General features: G+C 38.1%; 3 protein-coding genes and 1 long non-coding RNA gene across 4 annotated transcripts; 2 read left to right on the forward strand and 2 right to left on the reverse strand.

The window, feature by feature from the left end:
* Positions 1–87: 87 nt before the first annotated feature.
* On the reverse strand, positions 88–5,809 carry PAH1 (Lipin family protein). The gene is made up of 11 exons (XM_021975685.2): positions 5,438–5,809; positions 3,310–5,019; positions 2,631–3,211; positions 2,477–2,550; positions 2,089–2,173; positions 1,816–1,902; positions 1,608–1,680; positions 950–993; positions 714–842; positions 524–625; positions 88–401 (listed from the first exon to the last, which is right to left on the reverse strand). Exons 2-11 carry the CDS (start codon positions 4,868–4,870, stop codon positions 348–350), a joined length of 2,790 nt encoding a protein of 929 aa, XP_021831377.2. The 5' UTR covers positions 4,871–5,019; positions 5,438–5,809; the 3' UTR covers positions 88–347.
* Positions 5,810–6,705: 896 nt separating this feature from the next.
* Positions 6,706–8,347, forward strand: LOC110771381 (protein CANDIDATE G PROTEIN-COUPLED RECEPTOR 7). Its single transcript, XM_088255283.1, has one exon. The coding sequence runs from the start codon at positions 6,814–6,816 to the stop codon at positions 8,134–8,136; it is 1,323 nt and encodes a 440-aa protein (XP_088111409.1). The 5' UTR covers positions 6,706–6,813; the 3' UTR covers positions 8,137–8,347.
* A 4,348-nt stretch (positions 8,348–12,695) lies between these two features.
* On the reverse strand, positions 12,696–13,491 carry LOC110771394 (uncharacterized). The gene has a single exon (XM_021975693.2). It carries the CDS (start codon positions 13,298–13,300, stop codon positions 12,863–12,865), a length of 438 nt encoding a protein of 145 aa, XP_021831385.1. The 5' UTR covers positions 13,301–13,491; the 3' UTR covers positions 12,696–12,862.
* A 3,113-nt stretch (positions 13,492–16,604) lies between these two features.
* On the forward strand, positions 16,605–18,319 carry LOC148293569 (uncharacterized). Its single transcript, XR_015836281.1, has 3 exons — positions 16,605–16,846; positions 17,244–17,289; positions 18,055–18,319. It is a non-coding gene; the product is annotated as an uncharacterized LOC148293569 (long non-coding RNA).
* The last annotated feature ends 132 nt before the right edge of the window (positions 18,320–18,451 follow it).

Consider the following 18,451-nt stretch of genomic DNA (forward strand, 5'->3'; position numbering starts at 1 on the left):
ACAAAAGTTTTTAGATTACAATGGATAAGTACATCTAATGATACACTAATGTGAAAGGGGAGGGAAAGAAGGGGAGGGCAAGCAAAGTGTCAAAATAACTTTTATTCTTTAAGAGGGCTTTTCTTGACTACCAAAATCTCAAGTTTCTAATACAATGCCAATGGCTTGGATATTACACTGATAATACAACTGACCCAAAAAAAAGGAGCCATCAGTTCTATTATGTGCATAGAATGGAGACCACGATCAGCAAGAATGTTAAGTGTTGTTATCTCTACACTGTGTGCGCGCCTCCAAGCCGCCGACATGTTTGGCCAAAGGGAAATGTTTTCTCTAAGTAACAACCATCACTCAATGTCTGGCAGTGGCACTTTCCAATAGTTCCACGAGTTGAAGTCTTCCTGCAAATGTGTTGAAAACCAGGTTCATCATCGATTATGAGAACAAAGCCAGAGTTAGAGCTCTCTCTAGCCGCACTTCGTTTTATGTTCCGAGGTGAGGATGTAGAAGAATGTTAAGTTACCTGCTCAACCAATGAAGTTGGAGGAAACATGTCGTTGACGAGAGTGTGTAAGGATGTGTACGTCTTCACATCAGCGCGATGATGGCTGATGGCCACCTCGCCCTGCCAGTTAATGGAAACAGTTTAGCCACAGAAGATACATGAATTTGCTCTCTTTGGTTTGCGATAAGCATCAGTGGAAGACAATTACCTTGGGATTGATTATGAATATTTTGCCCTTTGGAATCCCAATTTTCCTGTAGCTGAGCTCATCCGTGTCTCTATTTCCAAAACCCGCATAGAATGGATTGTAGTCAGAGGGGAAGAGCTTTTTTATGTCCTGCAGTATATGATTTATCACATATCACAACTGTTAGAAGAAAAAGGTCCAATGCCAACCAGACGTGTTTGCTTTTTAACTTGGGTTTAACTTTCTTAGCTATTTACCTCTAAACAGGCAATTTTGAATTCATGTGGTGCTCTTCTTACAACTGCCATCAGCAAATAGGTAAAAACAAACTAATTGATCAGCGCAAACAAAATAAACATTTAAAAAAAAATTAAAGACAGGTAGAATTCAAACATGTAAGCAAACAAAGGAGCTAGTTAGCATCTGGCAGTGGTGGTGTGATGTGTCTATAAAAACATGGATAACTATATGCTCTTCGTTCACAGGTCAACGAAAATAACAAATGCTCAAGTTAGTAGCGCATAAAATCCAAGCGAATGACACATCAAGGAAAGGTTCTCACGATTGCATATCCAAATAAATAGAGGATGTGATAGTCATTGTATATCAACAGTGAACAAGAGAGAGAATAGTTATTCATTTACCACAGGCACCCTATAAAACCATACCATGGCTGAAATATGCTGCTTTGATCCAAATCAACCTACCAGCGTCTAAAATATTTATATTGTGGTAAACGCTACAAATAGTTTGTATGTGTGCCTTTCTCCGTTTCTAGTTTCCTATTGGCTTTCATTTTCACAATGTATACTCCATGAAAAAATCAGTGAGATTACCATTACAGATTGGGCACCATAAATACTATAATACAGTTAGTTAATGCAAGCTGAACAGATATTACAGAGATAACCTCACCTTCACGAAACAATGAAGGAAATAAACCATCGGGTGAGATAACAACAGGTCCATTGGGTAAAGCTTTTCCATCCTGCAAGTACAGAAGAGTAATCAACTTGGCTTATGCAGTTCTATCAACATAATCACTTAAAGAAGGCAAGGAACTATAATTTGGTGTTGGATTAGAAGGAAAGGGATACCAAAAACCACGCTATTATTAGGTTACCTGTTTTAGGTTGAGTAAAAAGCTTCTTGTTAGATATGCCTGTACAATTGCACGTGCACTCAAAAACAGTAGCTGATATCCATTTTCCTGTAGAAAAAGCAGGACTCAATATTAGATAGCAATGTACAAAAGAAAACCAAATAATTCCATTATAATATAAAAGAAAGGGATTTTCCCTTATAATATTAAAGTTATGCAATCCCATTAAACTCAGTTAGAACATGGGGTTTACAAGTCTTTTTATCCCCTGCAATGATCTTTAAAGAGATGTACCTTAATTGCACAGAAAAGTCTAGCCACACCAGATTGCGTCCAATCTTTTCCAACTAATGGCATGAACTGGCCTAACACATCAGACCTGGAAAAAATGGATTCAGGTGAAAGTTTTACCTTTAAACTAAGCAATAATAACATCATGATGGTAAAGTCTTTTTTGTATTTTTGATACGTTTGCAGATTGCCTGTGCTGTCATCTGATAGTCCAAAGAATTAATTTGCATAACTGTCTGGCACTAAACTAGGTCTCTTATGGTTTTGTCCTATGGCAATAGAAGACAGCAAGAGAATTACAACTTTCAACATTTTCCATCTACTTTCAGAAAGTTGCAGAAGCAATCTTATTTTAACAATCAAAATCACATTACATTCACAGCAGCCTTACTTGGTAATAGTTCCGTCAACATCAGAAATTACAATTCTGGCATTCCATTTCCACAAGTAAATATGTGCATCAACCTGGTAAAGATAAAAATGGCTTAGTAACTCTATTGGCTATAGCTCAAATTTATAAATGAAACATCAGATGATTGGCAAACCTGTTGTGTCCCCCAAACCCTGGTAGAGAAATTGAAAGCTATCATATTTTGACCTTCTTTGAGATTTAAAGATGCTATCTGCTCGTTGGTGGGAACATTTGTCCTTACAAATTGCTTTTGAGGGGACTCAGGAGTTGCTTCAAGTTGTGAGTTTTGCAGACCAGATTCAGAATCAACAAATTCATCCTCATTCGATGAATTACTGCTGGTGTGCTCAAGTGTTTTCACCCTTCTAAATGGAATAGGCCAGAGCCTCCATCTGCGTCCAGTAGGAGTGGAAGGCATTCCTGAATCCTCATCCCTGGGTTTTTCTGAGCCATCTTGTTCCACAGGAATTGCATCCTCGGGCGCAACAGGCAAATCTAGATCAAATGCAGCCATTCCAAGAACAACAGGAGCTGCTTTTTCCCACAAAAAGTATCTTTCCCTATATCTGATAATCAGATTTTCATTTTTCAAAATCGATGTCGCAGAAGTTATGAAATCCTGTGCAGATACACGGCGTGCAGCAAAGGCTTCAGCAGCAGCTTTGACGCCCATACCCACACGAAGTTCATTCCCACAGAGTGAGATCTCAAACCCTGGAAATTGTAAGAACAGTAAACACAAATTAGATAATAGAATCAAGAAAAAAATATGGAGAGTTAAATAACAACTGAAGCGGGTAAGAGGTACTTACTTATGCTTGAATGGACTTGTGTTTCTTCACTTGAAGATTCTGTTGGGGGTTTTATTAGGTCATTTTGTGTTTCTTCACTTGAAGATTCTGTTGGGGATTCTATTAGCTCACTTTTACTGCATTCATCTCCAGTTGCAGGTATTTGTTGACTACTCTCTGTCTCATCGACTGCTGCTGATGTAACACACTGTTCATCCTTCCAGTCTGGATCGTTACTGACAGAATGTACAGAAATGCTTTCAATACTCATTTGTTCCAAAGAAGACACAATCTTCTCGACTGATTCACTTCCAACTTGTACATGTGGAGACAAATTGTTGCCAGGTGAAACAGAACCACAAGAAGCAGATAACTCATTGTCATTTCTCAATTCAATAACACTAGCATCTTCAGTTCTATCAACCACCGGGTCCGGAAGAGTCTGATTTGATTTTTCTGGTGAATTTTGAACCTCCAATGAGGACCCCATATCTTCAACATCAGCTTTCCCACCACGTTTGGCCATTTCTTCTAGCTCCAAACAGCTCTTGAAAACGTCTGCCTTGTTAGTAGATGCATCTTCTGAATTGCTATGCATCTGAAGATCTCTTTCCTGTCTTGAAGTCTTTTGAGTTTCTTGAGCTTGACATGCAAGTCCCCTGTCTCCTTCATCAACTTCCAGCTGACGGCCAATAACATTATCTTCATTCTGAACTCCGCAAACATTACCAGATGCATCACTAGTTGTAGATTCATTCAGCTTACAAATATAATCAGCAGCCCAAGCAGTTTCACCTGAACTAAACTCCTCATTGCCTTCACAGAAGTCGGTCTCTTCACCTGGGCCAAGATTGAATCGAGGTGTGTCTTGCACATCCTCTGTGCTAAGCTCTGATGCTGAAATGGGGGCTGTCAATACATGACCATCCACACTCACCAATATAACTTCTGAGTTTAAATTCTGTGATTCCACAATATGATCACTGTCTAAATTATCATATCGACCTGATCCATACTCTGATAACTCAACGGAACCCTCTAGAGAAGATTGCTCATCTTTAAATTCGTAATATCTCCGATCAGAATCAGATTCTGCCCTCTGTATCAGGTTTGCGCCTAAGGAACCACGTTCATCTCGCAATTGAACCACCATCGAATCAGAGACACTATGCTCCAGTCTACGAATTTCAAGAATGTTTTCGTTACCATTATTCTGGTTATCAATCTCCAAACTACTTTCCTCTTGTGTAGGTTCTAAAGTAACAGAATCCTTCACAACCCCATTTGTCTCACTTCCTTTACCAGAATCAACCTCCTTTACAAAATAAGCCTCTCCTGAGTTATCAAGATACATATGGAAATTGGCATCAACTCCATTTACATTTATGCGGACCATCTTCTCTGCACCTTTAAGAACACCCTGAAATTTACCAAACCTGACGTACCAAGGCGTGCTTCGAAATGTCCCATCCTGCTGCTGAACAACAATGACATCAACAGCCCCACCAAAGGGATGAAAAGGAGTGGCAACAGAATAAACACCTTGGGATATCAAGCTCCCAACTTTGCCAACCACATTCATCTGGTCAAGCCACTAACAACCCCTCAAAATTTAGTGAAACCCAAATTAGCATCTAAACTCAAACCTTTAATTGTCAACAACAAAATTGTCTTCACGCATTCATCCAAAATTCTCTTCTCTTGATTATGATTCTGATCCTTCTTTGGTATCTGCATCATAACACATAATGGAATGATAATCACACAACACAATCTAACAATATGAACAATATACACAAATAGAGCAACCACTTGTCATCTAAAATGATTGGAAACCCTAACACTCTGTTTGGTTGCCAGGTAATGAAGAAAGAAAAATAATAATTTTATTTTTTTCATTAGTCAATTTGGAACCTTTCGATACAATCCAAGCAAGTTGAGCTGAGATGCTGAAAAAGCTCAAATTTATTTTCCTTCGATTTGTCGGGAATCAAAAAAATACTAACGACAATTCTCCAATACATCTTTATAAATTGAAAAGAAAAATATATATATATAATCAAGACCGAAAATTGAGAACGAAAATGCATTGAAAAATCATAAAATACATAAAATTAGCAAAAACGAAGAGCATTGTGATTAAACTTACGGGTTTGAATTGGAAATGAACAATCAGAGACAGCTCAAAGATTCAAACGACTCTCTCTGCGAGGCTCTTTCTTCTTGAATTTTGATTTTGAATTTGATTTGGGCTTTTGGGATGGCGAATTGGAAATCCAACCTCCGTCGTTGAAATACTGGAGGTTTCGAAGTTTGGATTTCCTTTGGAGGTTTGTTTGAATAACAGGAAAAAAGAAAAAAACCAGAGACAGAAATCTCCATGGCTAAGCATTAAATAGGTACTCCTGGAAGGAACATAAGTAACTGGTCCTGTGGTTCGACGAAATTACGTGGAGAATTTGGACGGTGGCGTGTAAATTAGCGGTGTTTCGAGAAAGGGTAGTTTGGTCTTTTACTTGCTGTTACTCAGATGCATGTCGCCAGGCTTGAACGAGGTGGAGTCGGACCGCCACCTCGGCAGCAACCTGCACCTCGTAATGCTATAAGTCTTTGTCTCGAAGTTAACAAATATTTAATACGGTCCGAACCAAATTGGCCATAATGCCCTTTCCTTTTTTCACACAAAATGTTGGGAAATGGAGAAATCCTATTGAGTAGCCATGGTCTTCAAATTTCTGATAATAGAAGAATAATTAAAAAGGATAATGTAACCAACATCCTTGACTCCATTAGGATAAAAAAATTTAAAGAAATTATCTGGATTTGATCCCGACGCTAAATTTTTTACAAAAATAAGAATCATATTAGATTGAATGAATTTAAATTAACTAGATGTTGTATATTTGAAATGACCATACGTAAGATGTTGTAGAATTTTTTTTTTTTTGTCAAAACAGAACACTATTTCGATAACCCTTCTTAATTTAATCGTATTGAATGAGTGAGGACAGGACAAATAAAATTACATTAATCACATCCATTATCATTAACAAAAACGCTGTCATTAATAATCAATTATGTCCACTTGTGCAACTAGATATGATAATAAATTAATTGATTTGAGAAAAATAATAAATTGCAAGTCCAGGATGGCAATGTGGCAATGTGGGGGTTTGATGGTGGAACAAGGGTATTTGTGAGACACAAAAAAAACCACTTGTGAGTTATGAGATATGACTTGTGACATCCGAATATACGTCCACGTGTTGCACATGCGTAGATTTAATATTTTTCCACGAGCCCACGAGTCTAGAAAATGGGCCTGCCGGCGCACCAAGCCCATAAACAATTGGGCCTCGTTTTGGCTCATAGTGAAAGGGGGTCATTATCGTCAAACCGAAACAAATCTTATAATCCACGCCAAACCCTCCTCGCTTCCTTCGTCCCCAAAAATCCCCAACTCTCTCTCTCCGGATCTCCCCTCTATCTTCTCCTCCAAGGCTTGGACTCCTCGCCGAGAGCAAAATGACGAAATTGCCCCTCGTCCCTCTCGTCATCGCCGCCCTGGTGGCGGCGCTGGTGTCCCCGACCGCCGCGGAGATCAAGAGCCTCACGATCTCCTCCGACAACCGCCCCATGATCCTCTTCGAGAAGTTCGGGTTCACCCACAGCGGTCACGTTACCATCCGGCTCTCTCACGTGTCCGTCACCTCCAAGCTCAGCAACATCGACATCGACCCGTCGCGCCTAGGCTTCTTCCTCCTCTCCGAAGAGTCCCTCCTGCAAGTCCTCGTCGAGATCCAGCAGAACCCTCAGCTCTGCGTTTTGGATTCGCGCTACATAACCCATCTCTTCAATTTCAGAGAGCTCTCGCCGTCGCCTCTCTCCTCGCTCAACAAGTCGTACCCGGTCTCTGCTCCGAACGAGTACAGCCTCTTCTTCGCCAATTGCGCTCCGGAGACCACCGTTTCCATGCTTGTACGGACGGAAGTCTACAATCTCGACCCAGATGGTGCGTTTGACTATTTGTCGGCCGGGTTGACCCATCTTCCTTCTCTGTTCTTCGTTTTCTTTTTGGCCTATTTGGTGTTTGTGGGCTTCTGGGTCTACCTCTGTTTCACCAACAAGAGATCCGTGCACCGGATCCATCTTTTGATGGGTGGGCTGCTTCTGATGAAGGCGTTGAATCTGATTTCCGCGGCGGAGGACAAGCACTATGTCAAGGTCACCGGTACCGCCCACGGATGGGATGTGTTGTTCTACATCTTCCAGTTCCTCCGTGTCGTTTTGTTGTTTACGGTGATCGTTTTGATCGGGACCGGGTGGTCGTTTTTGAAGCCCTTCTTGCAGGAGAAGGAGAAGAAGGTGTTGATGATTGTGATCCCTCTGCAGGTCTTGGCCAACGTGGCGTCCGTTGTGATTGGGGAAACTGGGCCGTTTATCAAGGACTGGGTCACATGGAACCAGGTGTTTTTGTTGGTTGATATCATTTGCTGCTGTGCTATCATATTCCCCATCGTTTGGTCCATTAGGTCTCTCAGAGAGACGTCGAAAACCGACGGAAAAGCTGCAAGAAACTTGGCCAAGTTGACCCTTTTCAGGCAATTTTACATTGTCGTTATTGGGTACTTGTATTTCACAAGAATCGTAGTTTTCGCGCTTAAGACCATTGCAGCTTATAAGTACCAGTGGGTGAGCAATGCGGCTGAGGAGAGTGCAAGTCTAGTGTTTTACATGGTCATGTTCTATATGTTTAGGCCGGTGGAGAGGAACGAGTACTTTATTCTTGACGAGGAGGAAGAAGAGGCTGCTGAGATGGCTCTTAGGGACGAGGAGTTTGAGCTTTGAATTGGGTAGTGTTCATTTTTTGCTGCCCATCTATATTTGACTATGTTGCTGCTGATGCTGCCCGTGCAATATTTTGAGTTCCGCTTATCGGATTTACTGATAGAATTAATGATGGGTCAGGTCTGCTGCTCCTACTCTGTTGCCTCTTTTGTTTTCCTTTCAATTGTATTATTGTTCTTTTACATGTTATAAGAAGTTTTCTGTTTTAAGATACTCTGCCTCGTAGTTTTTGTTTGATAGGATTTTGAATTGAAAGATGCTGATAATGATTTCAATCTATAACACTGATAATGATTTCAAATTACAATGCTGATAATGATTTCTGCCGCTTGTATCTGTTTAGATTCGGTTTGTTATACTACTCGATTTGATATGTACCACTTTACCAGTTGTGACTCATTTCATTCCTAAGGATTGTTAATAGTATTTTCAATCATAATGCTGACAATGGTCTCTGCACAATGGTTACTGAACTAAGGTTTTTTTTTGCATTACAAGTTGTTAGAAATTCATTTATGATAAGATTGAGTATAATTTCTGCACGACGGTGATCGTGTTCAAAGCTTGAAATCTGTTGGAAGTCCTTTGTAACTCTGAACTATTGACTAGTTGCATTCTCTGTATAGTCTTTAGTTTCTCTAATCAAATTAGGAAGCTTTTGGAAGTTTTGGTAACTGCCACCCTAACAGAAGCTTGAATCTGCTAGAAGGTCTATCTATGTAACCCTGAGTCAAACTACGAAAAATTAATAATTGAAGCATTTAAAACTTTGAATACCAAACCTACTTGGAAACTACTAGATTCTTGAGATAAGATCATCAGGTCACTGCTACAGTCTGTTCTAGCAAATTCTGTTGACCCTATAAAACTGAATTCAATCTTAATCAAAACAAATTTAGCAGCATACAAACTTAAAGAAGAATACAAATTAAGACTGGTGACAACTTATCATTATGGAGCAAAAAACTTTTTTGGCAACCTATCGGTCTTAATTCAGAGGCATCAACCAGCTTGTTTTGTGCCTCCTTTCTTGCTGTGTCCAGATTGAGTTTTAGTATTGATCTTTCTGTGATTAACTTGTAGAGGTTTTAGTGCTGAGGGTTGTGCTCTTTGGATTTGTGTCTTCTCCTGTTAGGCAAGGCTTGTGAGCTTTAGGATCTGATCTAAATCATCATAGTAAATGCAAACGAATTCTGTTAAACACAAGCCGTGTTATTGCTTCTTAAGCTCCTAATCATGAAACAAGGGCTGCCAGTGTTGTCAATCCTTTACCATATTTTGCCAACCTCACCTCAATTATGAATTTTCTGCTATGGTGGTGGGGTCTAACCAGAGTTAATGGTGTTTGTATCTGTTTAAGTTTTAGGACAGATGTCATAAAAAGAAACATCAATGATGGGCCAGAGAATGAAGATTGTGAGCCTCTTATTATTTTCTTGGAAATAATGTCACAAAATGATTGACGGAGTTGGTGAGGAAAGGAGAGGGGTGATTGGTAATTTAAGTGGAGTTGAGGTTCTATCTTTTTTTAGACGAGAGATGTTGGGGGGGGGGATCGAATCTAAAAACTCATGTGTATGGGTAAATGATCTTAACCACTGAGCTACTAGCCACTTGCAGGCGAGTTTCTATTTTTGGCCCCGAAGAAAGATAAAAAGAGAGGACACGTGGACAATGAGGATGGAAAGGAGACGAAGCAAATATTTCTTGATTGAATGGATCATTAGGAAAAGCAAATATTTCCGCATCAACTTCAAAATTACTCTCCAAACCCAAGAGGCTTTGCTATTGAATCGTGAGAATTTTATTGCTTATCCACAGAGAGGCCAGACCTGAAAGGCTGTTCTATTTTCTTTAAAGCTTATTCACCCAGATTATTTTGGCAACTGCCACTTTCTACAATGCAAACAATATTTGAATTGGACGGTTGTTTTTAATATAATGTAGTACATACTTATTTTGTTCAAATTCAGGACAACCAATGCAACCAAGCAAAACCACAAGGCTACATCTTAACATATATAATAAGTATGCCTCAAACTAGAAGGTGCACTTATCAATAGTGTCAACAGCTAGGATGAGAACGTGCAATGTACTAGAACATACCCTCATAAACGATCCTATACTCCGCCATCATCTATGGTTCCTCGAACAATGTCGCAACGATAGTCGACAGGAAACCTGTAACAAAGTTTTGTTCATAGTTACTGGTCAAGAAGATCAACACCCTATTATATTCTCCTTAATGTTGTAGGAAATTACATTAAAATTACACCAAAATTATTTGTATCCTATTTATACCATGTTTACTCATCGCATTCCTCAATGTAGATGGAATTTATTTAAGTGAGTATCACAGTGGAGAATGTGGTTAGTTAAATATGCTGCAAAAGTTACCCGTTGAAGGGCTAGACTTTTATTGAAGCTTCAAGTTTGGGCTTCCAAGTTTATGGGACATGAAAAATGGGTCAAGATGAGATACAAGTTTGAAAAGACCTGTACTGTATGGGTCCTATTGGAAGCTTCAAGGTTTTGAGTTTCTAATTTTGTGGACATGAATGAAAAAAAGGTTGGGCTGAGACAAAACGAGGGTTGGAAAGCAGCTGTGCCGTCCATGGCATCAAAGACTGTTTTTCTTTTTTCTTTTTTTCTTTTCCAAAGGGCCATGGTGTTTGTTGGTGGTGTTGAATGACTTTGGAAGCTTAAGCTAGCATAAGGAAGACCAAAGTCACACTGGCCAAAAGAAAAAAAGAGGAAGATCAAAGACCCCAAGCAAACTTTGGCTTTAGGAATTAGGATGCATCTCAAGGCTGAATTAGGGATTTTGGCCTCTGACTAAACCATTTTGCTTATTATTACAAGTTTCAAGACTCAATTTTCTATACTTTTAGATGTAGTTGATGAGCCCCATTAGCCATAGGAATCAAGTTTCAGCAGGAGCATTCATTAACCAACCTTCCTTAGAATGCAAGCTTCATCAACAAAAAGCCAATGTGTTTGGTGGCTGTTATCATTATATCTTTCTCTTTTTCCATGGCCCAGAGTTGCCGCTTTGTGATTTCTTCACTCTTCGCTATCATACTAAGCCAGGCTTCATTATAGTGATCTTAATACGTGGTTGCTGCTATGGCTCAACGTAATGCAATATAAGTGAATTAATAATACCACGTGATGATGTTACCGTGACTTGAAAAAAATTACTCACTGGGCTGAAAGCTCAAATGAGAAAACATGCATGGGCATAATAAGCACAGAAATAATTAGCTAGCAAGGACAGGGGCCAGGCCACTTATCCGCCCATGCTTTAATATTTGTTTATTCATACCTTCTAATCTGTGACAATTCCCATGAACAAAATTATACATTTCATAATTTGATTGTTAATAGATAGAGATCATGTCCTGAAAGAAATCCTTCTCATTTGAAGGCAAAAATCCAATATTTGCAATTAAAACGACAATGAGAACCCAATTAATCCTTACGGATTTGAAGGGAGAAAAACTTGTATATCACTCCCCAACTAATCACGTTTCACATGCATGATAACTTTTCACATGATTGAATGAGGATAGCAAAACAGTATTCTCCCCCGTTACATTCAAGTTCTTCTCGTTTGAAGGAACATATACAAAAAAGAATTGTAATTAAAGCACTGAGAAATGTCTTCATCAAATCAATTTTTCAAAATGATATTCTGAGAGTGTCAAAAGAATCACCATAGGAGTGTCCTCATTAGGTAATTTTTGGATCACCAAAGAAGGAACCGAATCAATTTTTTTCACCATGTTGAATCGGTCATTTTGATGCCTTGTTTTCTAGTTTGCAGTTGGTACCAAATCCATGGGAAATTTGACCGTAACTATAGGCTTTTCCCCAATAAGACAGAGAAAGATTCTTTGACCCAAAAGAGCTGGCCTCCCTTTCATAGCTCCCTAAACTCTACAGAATCCAAAGCCAATTAGCAAATTTTTTGCATAAAACTTTTGTTTTAATATATATTTTTCAGGTTGCAACACTGAGGGCTTCATATAAACTACTGTCACTGAAAGCTCGAATCTTTTCAGTACCCAAAAAATAAAATAAAAATATAACATTGACTCAGTCCTCTGTTTATGCAACTGAACTTTGAAACATTCTCTGTGCGGTAATTTTCGAACCCTGTGCAGCTCAGCGATTCTTTACCAAAGTTTGATAAACTGGCTGAGCATCAGTCAAAGAGCTGGACTTTCTACTATTTTGACGCATGATTTAACAGTCATACATATATATATATATATATATACAAGGTTTTATATCTGCAGTTAGCTAAGCTACCTACCATATGCTAGCAGCAAGCAACCTAAACACCTCTTTTAGAGTCACTGGTTTACATTATTTTTATTCTACTACACCATGAACTAACACCCCAAGATGACCCAAAAGCCAAATTTTTAATCAAATAAAGAATATGAAACCAAATAATCAAATGTCTGGACTTTACTTGCTTTCTGGCATCTGGGTTTTTCTTTTTAAGGTACCAAGAGAGAGAGAGAGAAATGCAAATTTCTAAACCAAAAGCATATAAATACAGAAATATTAATTGCAGAACCAAATATATATATGGGGGCCCTGTTTTCTCTTCCCTTCTTCAGCATTTATATGTCCAACACAAAATTACAGAAAGAAAAGCACAAACAAACAACCATACTCTCTGGATTATAAATTAACAAACCTAAATTAAGAAACTTCAATTCACAACATCTACACTAGCAGAGCAAGACAAGAACCTCTGGAAAATTCTAAACAGAGCAGCAGATGACAGTTCCTTCACTTTCCTCAGAACCAAACACTTGTTACTCCTCTTGCGCCCTCCTTTGGCCTTCCCCTTCTTATTGTTCACCATTTTCTCCTTGACTCTGCCAAAGCATTTCTGGGTTTTCTCAGGCACCGTCTCTTTCCTTGAGAACGTGTAGCTCCTCAGGTACATTTGCCTGCAGGATATGCTGTCCACAACTCTTGGGTGCCCATGTTGCTGAGCACCTGATCTCCGCCCTTTGGAGCTCACCGACCTCACGAACTCGGCGTCTGACTCGGGCCACTTGTAGAGGTTCACGTAGGTGGCTCGCATCGGCACGCGCGGGTCACGTGCGTCGTTGACGCAGTTTGATATGCAAACTGAAGTCATGTTCTTTCTTTTTGCAGTGCAAACTGTAACGTGCAAGTATATATATATACTTCTGCAGGTCACAGCAGAAGAGTATATGTAAATGTGTTCCGGGGGTTTTTATATCATTTGGGTTGTGTTTGGACCAAATAATAAAGGCCAGACTTTTTTTTTTGGATGAAATAAAGGCCAGACTTAGATTGCAAGAAAAGATATACAAAAAAACAGAGCAGAGCAGAGAGAGAGAGAGAGAGAGAGAGGGTATTTGTGGTATTTGGAAATGTAATTAGGGGTTTGTTGATTTGAGGTAGTGGGGTATTTGGCATGAGTGTGTATAGAATGATGTGACATAATTGGCAATGACTGCTTCTTTGTATTGTGTCATTGTGTGTGCTGTGCTGTTGGGCATGAGTTGGATGGCCTAAAGTCTATATTTGTTAAATAAAGCTTTAAAACATTAGATCAGATATTAGACGAATCTTAAAATTAACTCAGTACACCTATGATCTATGATCTAAGTACACTCTAATATTTTGATCAAAATATAAAATTAATGAAGTACACTCGATTTTACTACCAAAATACCGCTTGTACACCCTAATATACACTCTATCACACACTCTAATACCAATCCTAAACCAGATTTCTATTTTCACATGAATTTGTGCCCTCTTTTCAAATTTTGGATTTACATCAAAATCTTTAATTTCCATTTTTGCAAGTTTGTGCATTGGTATTCCATTCTTAAAGGCAGCCTTTAATGATTATGTTTTAGTATCAACATGTTGAAGCTTGTTGACAGTATTGAGATCTCCCAGCTTGTGGGATCAACGTTCATACTTTGGAAACTCCACCGAAGACGGTGTCTATCAACTAGAGTTCATGAGCTTTACCAACAACAGGCATATATGATACCATTTGTTCTGTACTTGGAAAGGGGTATTTACATTTCAGGATTTTATGTTGTTATTTCTGTAAGTCATACATTATAAGGATGTCACCATCTTCTAGACTAAAATTTGAGGACTTGACCTCATAAATCCCTGAGTTTTGAAAAATTATATGAATGTACATGTGTGTTTCTGAATGTACTTGTATTTTCTAAATGGACCTGCATGAGCTCAATAAGAGTGTAAGCAAATCTACATAATTTGAACATAATAGAACAACTCGAATGGAATATGGAAGATAATGAGATGTAGAAACATGGTAATCAAATGCGCATTTGGCTATAAATTTTGAATATTAGTTGTAAAAATCAAATTAAGCAGTAGTATCTACAAACACGAAACTTAGAGATGGAGAACAAGAAGCAAAAGAGAAAACCAGGAGAGAACTGATGAGAGCGATTTTGTAGAAGCTTGGTAAATATCATATCATCTCACTTTGGTTTCAAGGTTCATTTTCGAGCATTTAGACAGGGAAGTAACATAGCACATTGAGATGTCTTTCCTTGAGCCTCTGCTAGTGCTCTCTACGTTGTTCATCGTGGGCACCAAGCAATATGAAAACTTCTCTACATTTGATTAGGGTTGTATATGGTGACTATGGTGTACTTATTAAAATTATATTTGTTTCACAATTCCATATATCCTTTTTGGTCTTTTTATATTAGGGTAAATTAGTAATTCAATAAATACTTTGGTAGTAAGGTGTACTCAGTTAATTAATTTTAGGGTTCGTTTAGCAGCACTGTATTATAATGTGTTTGATATTCAATTCTTTATTTTCTTCTAATTCAAAATTTGTTGACTTATATGGATTGTAACAGTTTAATCTCTAGATTCGGAATCACTTCTTCCAAATAGGCCTTTAATGCGGACTATATGTGTTAAGAATTTAGTAGAAAAAAAATAATAATTATTATTATTTTTCTACTTTCAAGTTCAACATCTTTCTCATAATCTCTATAACAATATCTAGAAGATTTCTGAATGCAACCAATAATTTGAAGAGTGCATAATCCAGCACTTAAGCAAAGATCCCACAATTTCTAATTTTGCTTTGCCTTCACCAAATCTGCCTCCCCTTGTTGGGCTTTTAAATAAATCAAGAATTTAGAATTTTTTTTATTAGTACAACCAGGGATAAAATGGAAATAATCAAATTATTGTATGCATTTGGAAGCCCCCCTAAAACCAGGACTGGTTCCAGGCCCATGTTCAGACTTTTCACTGACTAGCTAAGTCCACCTGTACGGCCCAGATTCTGACCCATTATTATACTTCCTAGATTTTCACTGAAAACCCATGATTACAAACCTCTGAAGCACTCAGTTTCATAAATAAAAATATATATAAAAAAGGGCCAGGCCCGCAAAATGTCACACACAAAATCACTTCTGAACCAAGAAGGCCAGCCGGGCCACAAAAAAGCCATTGATTTTTAGGATGATTTTGTAGTACAAGCACCAGAGAGATCTGAAAATTCTAATCACAGAAGCACTTTTTTTAAGAGCCAACCAATAGATGATTTGCCAAAGGTCAAGTCTTTGACTACTTGATTGGACATGATTTTGGAAAGGACAACACTTGGTCTTTGGTCTACCGTAAATAATCCAAAAGTGAATTAATTGAAAGGTTCTCAATTGTCACTGTTCTCAGTGGCAACCCTCTAACAATGCAAGAGCAATGCTGGTTCAGTGGGGACCTGGGGTCACACTCCACTGGGGCCTACTCATACTTTAGTCCCAAACCAGATTCCATCTCATTAACATCCAATTTTATGAGACAATGAGGTTTTTATCTTTTCATCATAGATTTTGTTTTGGGCTCACCTTCATCATATACATTCATCTGATTTAGAGATTCCCTTGGTTTTTTTTATTAAGGATCAATGTGTCTTGTAAGTTATCATATATTAGAATCTCAGACGTTGATTTAAAATTTAAGATTTACAGATGCATACGAGGTTCATTTATACGTTCAAGCAATTGAATCAATTAGACGTTATTAATCATTGATGCATATGATATCCATCTACATCAAAGACTCAAAATCATTCACGTACCTGGCGGCGACATTTCCTTATCGACTTATTTTATATGTGGACATGAAATACAACCCCATTATTCAAACTTGTAACTTGTCCAAACAAGGCACCTATCAAGAAATTTGATGGGTCATTATGGGGGTAGGTTCAGTTTTTGCCTAAAGTCACCAACTAAACTCCTCTCTGTTTCAGAGTCTTTCACATCTTGACACAAAGTTTTCTTTGCTGTGGGCTCCAAGTCATTGGTTTTTGGTTTTTTCCTGGGTTTTTTTTTAGGGAAATTGGCGGCTTTGCCCCCGGCGCACCTAATTTTATCAATAATATCCTCATTTTGAAACCTAATCACAAATGCCCCTCTTAAAACTCTCAATTGAGAATGTATCGCCCCTCTATCACTTGTTTTTTCTTCTAAGTCTTTGCTCTCTCACTAAACATCTTCTGTCTCTAGTCTTCCTTCGACTCAAGCCCTCCGTCGTTGACCTCCACAGAGAGGCCAACGTCGCCATCCGACTCACGAGCTCCACAGACAAGCCACAGTCGTGACCCGCGACCTCCATCGTCGATCTCCACGACGGTGTGAGTCCTCCAACTCAAAGCCTCTCTGTATAATCTGGTTTTCTCTCAGAGATAGTAAAACCCACCCCACCCCTCCCCCCAAAATCGCAATCCACACTCAATCTCTGGGCTTCATCTTCAAAGCCCAAATCTATATAAATTCTGAGTCTCTCACCTCTTTCTTTGCTAGTTTCTGCAATTTTAGAAAATTATGTTTGTTAAGTAATATTCTTGGAGAAGTTATTGATTAATTTTGAGTCTCAAGGATTATGAGAAACTGATGGGTCTTCTTAGGGATTTGGTTAGCAGCATGCCATGGTATTGGCAAAGATTAGGAAAATTAATTGTTCTGTACTATTGTTGCTGTTTTTTGAAATTTTATGGTGTCTAACAGAGTTTGTTTTATGTTTTGCCTCAGGTTTCAGTTTGAAATACTTGCTTAAGAGGCTACATTCTGTCAAGAGGTATGAATAGCTAAAACTGTTGCTTTTTGGTTAAGAGGTATATTTGCTTCAAAATTTTGTTACCATTATCCACTTGAAATTGTTTGCTACTATCTATATGTATAACGTTTTGATCTAAAAATGCTACGAAATTATTGAAGTGCTTGAAGGCAGGCATTGCCCTAATTTTTTTTTAACCATTATCCACATGTAAATGTGCTGGATGATGAGTAAGAGAGATGTTAGTTTAGGAAACAATAACAATAAGAGGTTGATGGATGTTGCAGCTTGTTTTCATTTTACTTTGTTGCTGTCCATTTGGGTATGGGGAAGGATAATCAACTCCGCAAATATCGATTGAAACTTGAACCCTTAACATAATTTTTTTTTTGGGAGCAATCAGATATATCCATGTTGCTACCCCTTTGGTCTGCAATTTGGTCTGGAACATAATCTCTCAGTTGTGCAGACATTAGTGAAATTGTATAGTTAGATAAAAAAAACAAAAACTAATATGTTATAGTATTATTACGGTTAATTCTTTTGTTTGTTCAAATTAATAATCCTATCCTCCCTGCTATAAACATGTTAGTTTGCCAATTTGCCAATGTCATCCCCCTCACATCTTCACATGGACAGGTTCTTTTGAAGTTTTTCTTTTGCTTATTGAATTTTATTACTCAATTAGGTTTTTATTCTGACCAAAAGAAATTGAAGAAACACTTTTTTACTTGTGAATGAGAAATGTTAAAGATTGGTGGAGATTGATGGATTTTGGTTTTGCAGGTTTTTCAGCTCAAGGTTGATGATAGGGGCCTTAGGGTTGATTTTGTTTTTTGCCACTTTTTTATGTATATCTTAAGATGTAATGAGATAACATTGTTAATTCATCAATTTATGAAAGTCAAGTTAGAAGGAAATTTGTCAATCTCTAGTTTCCATGGTTTTATTGTTTCCCCTTGCAAAGAAGAAAAAAATACAAATGTAACCAAATTAGTGATTTAATTGGCAAATGCCATGACAGATTGTATTGAATATGTATTGCACATGTGTAGCCCTTTATTGTTTGAATCTGTTGTTTTTATATATTTGCAAGCGTATGCAATTGGAAAATACTTTTATTTATATTATACATTGAAGAGAGCAACTGTATTGCTCGCGTATAATCTTTTTTTTTTTGAAG

The sequence above is a fragment of the Prunus avium genome, chromosome 6 (genome assembly GCF_965620075.1).
Source record: "Prunus avium chromosome 6, drPruAviu1.hap1.1, whole genome shotgun sequence".
Classification (NCBI taxonomy): domain Eukaryota; kingdom Viridiplantae; phylum Streptophyta; class Magnoliopsida; order Rosales; family Rosaceae; genus Prunus; species Prunus avium.